At 35.5% G+C, this 7118-nt stretch overlaps 1 protein-coding gene across 1 annotated transcript; it reads left to right on the top strand.

Moving 5' to 3' along the window:
- The first annotated feature begins 355 nt into the window (after positions 1-355).
- Positions 356-2347, top strand: LOC111891320 (uncharacterized). Its single transcript, XM_023887379.1, has one exon. It carries the CDS (start codon positions 356-358, stop codon positions 2345-2347), a length of 1992 nt encoding a protein of 663 aa, XP_023743147.1.
- Positions 2348-7118: the final 4771 nt, after the last annotated feature.

Genomic DNA, 7118 nt, shown 5'->3' on the forward strand with positions numbered 1-7118 from the left:
TGTTTTTTCTTGGTCCGGACTAAAAATATTTTTTTATGGTTATTTTCTTCAAATACACATTAAAATATTGTTAGATTACTTAAAATATTTTTACTTTGGGTCAAGTCTTTAAGAAGGCTGCCAACTACCTACTTAATTACATCAGCAATTGCCCAGCCCTTGATAAGGAAAGGTGGGGGAATTTTACATAAACCGCTAGTATGCAAAATAAAAAAAAAATGGTACATCGCTCAACACTTAAAATGTTTTCCATTTAAATCTCTTGTCTAGCAGAATTGGTTGGAAATCTCCTACTGAAGCCATGCCATGGGTGGGACTGTATATTTGCGTAGCATCTCTCGTTTGCACTCTTGCAATGGCAGCTGATGCCTTTCAAGGCTTTAGACAATGGAAACTATGGTTTCCATGCAGATTTTTCTCTATCAATGCTGCTGCCATCACACTGATGGCAGTAGCAATGAAGCTGCCAGTGGATCTATCGGATGACATGTCTGATAGCAGTCATGATATGCTGGCAAAGATGATTTGCATCCTTTTCCTGGTCACCATGTTAGCTAACTCTCTGCGTTCTCTAGGGATAATGAATGACAGGGAACTTCTATTGAACATAATAGCCTTGGGTATTCTTATAATCACCATCACTGTAAATGTTTTGATCCAATTTAGTATTATGCTGCCTTTCCCAGTCATGATACCAATGCTCATATTTATATTTTCCCTTCTATGGCCATTTTCTGTAGCTTTGACAGTTCCAGAAACTAGAAGAATTTTACAACACCAGTACAAGGAGTTGCAGGGACTGGTTTCAAATCATCAGGAGATAAACTTCTCCTCCAAGGCACTCATAATTTATGCTAAGAAGTATTGGATGATGGCTGAGACTGGTAACCCCCAATTTGCAATTGCTTGTTCACCGGTTTCTTCTGCTTTTGGGGTTCTATGCTCATTCATTGCTTGCAGTTCATTTACTCTTTTCATTATCCTGTTTTCTGATACCTCATATTTTCTGTATGGAAAATATATATTTTCAGATTATAAGTGGTCAATTGATGTAATTCTTATCTTGCAATTACTTGGGGCAACAGTAGGTAGTATAGCACCAATATTTAGATGTTTGACTGCCACCAGTCATTTCAAACTCTCACAGGAATTGAGCAAGAATCATCTAAATGTGTTCCGAGTGGAGAAGCAACGGATCCAAAGGCTTCAGATGTGGAAAAGCAGCCATGTCTCTTCACATATCCTAGGACGCCATTGCAAAATGGTTTTCCATAACATCAAAAACATGATCTTGAACATTTTCATTGCAGTTCAGATAATGGTTGTGGTTATATGCAACACAATATGCCTCATTCCCATAACTTTTCTGATCTTCCTATCTTGTACTTACTATTTCTGCAAGTCATTGTTGAGAAGCTTTAAAGAAGAAGCAGATGAATCTAACATCCATATGAGATCAGAGATGGAAGAATATGTTGGTTATGTCCTACAAATTGAAGTGAAGGCAAAGCTTTCAAAGAAAATATTAAGAAACATGCTCAATTCTATGACTCGACTTCTTCATGAGTCTGAAAAGAAAGAGCCGGATAATCTTATGACGCTTCTCAAGAAATCTACAGGATTCTATGGAGTAATAGAGTTCGACAATGAGCAAGTCCCACCTTTACATTCAGAAGAAATCCAGAGCTGCTGGAGCCTAGTAGCAGTAACATTAACTGCCATTGCCCTTTCACTTCCTAAAGCAAACTTTCATGTGCAGGGATTACTTGCTAGTATGAGGGAAGGTCTCGATTTTGTAACACATATTGAAGAAAGCCTCAATGCAAACGATGAATTGGTAAAGGCAAAAAAAGCAGCAAGACGTGTGTGGACCGACGTTGAAGTATACTGCAGGTGGCTACAAATTGATCTTCAAAATAAGGCTCGTAAAGGAAAAACGCCAAAGGAGATTCTCCAATGGTTGGGTGATGAAGCAGCAAAAATTGTGATACAGTTCAAGACAAGGAAAAATGTAAGTCTGGATCATTCACTTTGTAAGTTCATTGCTGCAAGTTGTATGTACAAGATCAGCCAAACCATATTGCTTCACTGCAATGGGCAAGAAAATTGGCCAACAGATGAGGATCTTTTTGAGTGGATATCAACCATAATCGCAGATCTGCTATGTGCTTGCTTTACCAACTTACCACGTGTCATAACTATGAAGTGTCATGAAGATGCAATAGAGAAAAGGGAAGATAACATCAGAACTGCAGCTCAGCTTCTTGGTAGATCCATAAAGATCCTGAAAATGCTTAAAAAGCGTCAACTTCCCAACTTAGACATGGAGTCGATGGGGGTACATTGATAAGTGGCATGCATTACCAAAGAGTCAGATACCCAATGGTTCAGCCAGGATTCATTCAGCTTCTTCAAGTTCTAATGAATCTTTGGTAGTAACTATAATTTGAAAAGTTTGTGGATCTACTGATTGTGTACTATATAAATCTACCCAGGCTTCTTATGGTTTATCATTTAAATCTAGAATTAAGTCATCATTAGTTTGTTACTTGTTACCGGTCTGTGTGATTTGCATCAAATCTTTTGGCTTTCAGGATTCTCATGTTTTTGTTTTTCTCATTCTTTCTTGAAAAAGAAATTGTGGTTTCAATTTTTTATCAATGCAAAATTTTTGCAGACTTTTATATAAGGATAGCAAACTTGATAAAAAGTTTCAATTGTGCATTAAACGCCTCCTCTGTGAATCTACAATGAGACATGTAAGAGATGTTAGGTTGTGGGTTAGTAACTACCCTCACAGCCACAATTGTGCAAGCTTAGGCAACAACTTTGTCACAAAACTAACATCATCGATCAATAACACACAAGAAATCCAAACTCCTATTTAACATATCAATAATTCGTACCATATAACAACCAAAACCGAAGCCAATACAAAATCATAAATAAATACCGTAAGATAATAGATTGATCGATTAATACTTAGGGTTAAACCACATATAAATAGGGATACATAAGGGGCCATTGGCCAAACCTAAACCCTAAGGGCCTTGGGCCTAAACCCTAAATGATAACATACTAACCCTCCCACCCCCCACCCCCTCGCGCGACAGTTTGATCGGGAGGAGTCGATTAAACTGGAAAATAAAACAAAACATAAATGAAGACAACAACAACGGCGGTGGCAAAGCTCTGACGATGGCGGCTAACAACGGTGGCTCGTCAGAGAAGGAAAGAGAAGAACGGTGGTTCCTTTGTATAAGAAGAGAGGAGCGGTGGTGATGACAATTATGAAGCCAGTGGTAGAGGGGTCCAGAGAAAAGCGGCGAGAAAGAAAGAGAGTCTGAGTTGCTGCGGACGGAGCCTATTCTGACTGACTTGGAAAATAGATCTGAAAAAGAGACGAGTTGAGGCATGAATATGATAAATAGGAGTTTGGGCAAATTAATTGTAATCAACTGTACACAATCTTACAATTTTTTTCACGAACAAATCATCATAGTTTCTTGGGCAAATTATATGTTTTCTTGAGAAACTTTAAATATATTGTACTAACTACTGAGGCATGAATATTAAACAATTTAAAATAATCAAATGCAAACTAGACATGAAGCATTTACTAAAAGAAATTCAATCTAATCACACTTTAAGTTTTACTCATAAAAGCAACCTAATTTTTTCATGGATAATAGCAAGTTACTTTACCAAAACTTCTATTAATAGCAAGGTGACAAGTCATTGGTCGTTATAATCTCAAGAAAAAAACAAAAGTAGAATTTTGTTATTATTAAAAACTTAGAACTTAAAGTATTTTGCTATACTTGAAAATTTTAGTAAACTACGTCCCTATTTCTCATAATTATTAAACCCTAAAAATTATAATGTCAATATATTTTTGTATTATGGGATAAACATGAATATATTGTAGTGGTTCATGTATATCAATTGTTTTAGAGGCGCCAAATCCAAACTAGACATGCACTTTCACTAAAAGGAATCCAATTTAATGAAACCATAAGTTTTACTCATAATAGCAGGTAACTTTCAATAGATAATTGCAATGTACTTTACCATAATTCCCGATTACAATGTATAGGAGGAACATTATGGGTCATTAGTTATAATCACAAACAAAATCGAAGTAGATTTCTATTATGATTAAATTCAAACTACATGGTTATAACTGGGAATTTGGGTAAAGTATCTTTTTATTTCTCATAATTAACCCTTCAAATGTCAAATTACTTTGTTATAACAGGATACACATTAATATAATGTACTGAGGTGTGGAAATTACTTAAACATTTTAGGAGCTTCACTTGCAAACTAGACATCAAGTATTTACTAAAAGATAACAAACCTAATGACATTTTAAGTTTTACTCATAATACCAACCCACTTTCAGTAAAATAATGTAACATTTTCCAAGTCAATGATAGTTATAATTACAAAGAAATTAAAAATAGATTTCTGTTGTGACTAAAAATCAAAGTACGTTGCTATTTAATGAACTCACCTGTTGTTGGAGATTTTTATCAACTCACTCTTTCAGCTTGTCTAGTCTCAATTTCACCCGCTCTTTAACTAAATTTGCAATTGCAGATTCAGCTTCAAAATGTGGCACCTCCCTTATAATTTCCTTTCCACCATCATCACTATCAACAAAATCTACATCTACAATATGTACAACAATTTGTACAAGATCTTTTTCTAACTTATGTGCAACTCTTAATACTTGCATTGCATCTGGGGTTAATTTGGTAAGTCTTAAAATGAATTGTTTTAATTTGTTTCCACAACAAACATGAAGAGTGGTAGACACATAAACGTTCGGTAGTAGTGGCACTAATGTTGGTTATTCTATATCACTAATGCTATTTAAGTGTAATGGGGATAATATGTTGATCAATGTCACTTTGACAATTATTGAACAAATCGGTATGGTGTGGAGTGCACATTTGTTTAATTTTGTGTTTGTTGAAAGTATACTACTATTTAGGGGTGAAGCCCCTAAACTAATGGGGATCTGGGGACAGCGCCCCTGGGAGCAGAGTGTAAGGGGCGGCAGCCCTGGCACACAAGGGAAGAGCCCCTGGCTCGGGTCGAAATCCGTATTTTTGGTAAATATACTCGGTTTTGTGATCTATATTATAGACCCGAATTTAAGTTGGTTTATGATGTATAGACAGTTTTAGGACATAAAACTATCATGTGGCAGTTTTAAGACTGGAAATTTTTCTGGTTATATGATCATATCTGAGATCTGTTGTTGGTACACTTCTTCTTCATAACATCTTGAACATTCTCTCTTTTGTTTTCTCAATTCCGATTCTTATCGGAATAAAGATTAGGAGTACCACCTAAATACTTTAATCTGAAAATGAAAACCATAATTCTCAGAATTTCCAAGCCTTTTCTATACTCCAATTCTTACAAAGATTAAAGTATTTATGTGATCATGGCAAGTGGTGATTATGTGAAGGAAATGACAAGTTTGAAAAACTGAACAAGTTTGAAGGGAAAGATTTTCGTAGATGGCAGAAGAAGATGAAGTTTCTCCTTACCACTCTAAAAGGGGTGTATGTTTTTAGTACACCCATGCCAATCTTACCAGAATCTGTTAAAGATGAACCTGTGGAGGCAACAAGAAGAACATCAAAGTGGGAAAATGATGATTACATATGTCATGGTCATATTCTCAATGGTATGTCTGGCTTTCTTTTTGATATCTCTCAAAATTTCGAATCTGCAAAAGAAACGTGGGATTCTCTTGAATCCAATTACATGGCAGAAGATGCTTCTAGTAAGAAGTTTCTTGTTAGTAACATTATGGGTTACACGATGATTGACTCCAGGCCTGTTATGGAACAATTCCATGAAATGTTAAGGATTCTGGGACAGTTTGTTCAACACAGTTTGAAAATGGATGAAGCCATTTTTGTGGCTATGATCATTGACAAACTACCCCCTTCCTGGAAGGATTTTAAACACAATCTGAAACATAACAAAGTGGAATTGACTTTGACTTAACTTGGAAGCCATTTAAGGATTGAAGATTCCATAAAGACTCAAGAACTTGACAACAATCCTAAAGGGAAGAACCAAGTTGGTTCCTCTTCTGTGAACATGGTGGAAGGAGAAAGTTCAAAGAATCCCAAGAAGTCTAATGGAAAAAGGAAGTTTAAAGGAAAGGACGACAAGTCTTCCAACAAGAAGGCTAAGTTGGTTTGTTAGATTTGTAAAAAACCGGGTCACTTCAAGAAAGAATGTTGTCTTCGCAAAGTGAACAATGATAGTACTGGACCAAGTGGGTCCAAGGATCTAGAAAAGCAACAAGGTCAGATTTATGTTTCCATGCAGAATTCTAAATATGTTCATAATTATATTTTTGTGATTTCTGAATCATTTTATGTGCAGGATGATGATGTTGCATGGTGGATTGATTCGGGAGCAACAAGCCATATACGTAAGGATCTTCCTTGGTTCAAGGAATGTCAACCAATTGAAAATGGATTTGTGGTGAAAATGTGAAATGTAGCAACTAAACCAATCCAGGTTTAGGATCTGTTTTACTTTACTTTATTTCTGGAAAGTGTTTGTGTCTAAACAATGTTTTATATGTACCAGGGATTCGAAAGAATCTTGTGTCTGAAATTATTTTAAATAATTGTGGTTACAAACAAGTATTAGAAAGTGACAAGTATATCTTGTCAAGACATGGTTCTTTTATGGGAATTGGATATTTATGCAATGGAATGAGTAGACTTAATACTAATTATCCTTTTATTGATAATTCTGTTTGCATGGCTTCTACTAGTACTAGCAATAATTTTAATAAATCTGAATTATGGCATGCTAGACTAGGACACATTCATTATAAGAGATTAAAAGACATGTCTAAAATGAGTTTAATCCCTGCTTTTGATATGCAAAGTAATGGAAAATGTAAAACATGCATGCTATTAATATCGCTAGACAACCTTTCAAAGATGTTAGGGAAAGCAAGGTGTTGGATCTTATGCATAGTGATTTATGTGATTTCCATGCAACACCTTTCTTGGAAACAAAAAGTATGTTGTTACTTTTATTGATGATGCACCTAGATATTTTTATGCCTA

The sequence above is a fragment of the Lactuca sativa genome, chromosome 1 (assembly GCF_002870075.4).
Source record: "Lactuca sativa cultivar Salinas chromosome 1, Lsat_Salinas_v11, whole genome shotgun sequence".
In the NCBI taxonomy this organism is placed as follows: domain Eukaryota; kingdom Viridiplantae; phylum Streptophyta; class Magnoliopsida; order Asterales; family Asteraceae; genus Lactuca; species Lactuca sativa.

Bases quoted from the DNA above. Each gene is read 5' to 3' on its own strand.
- LOC111891320 (XM_023887379.1), top strand. From the start codon at position 356: ATGGCAGCTGATGCCTTTCAAGGCTTTAGACAATGGAAACTATGGTTT.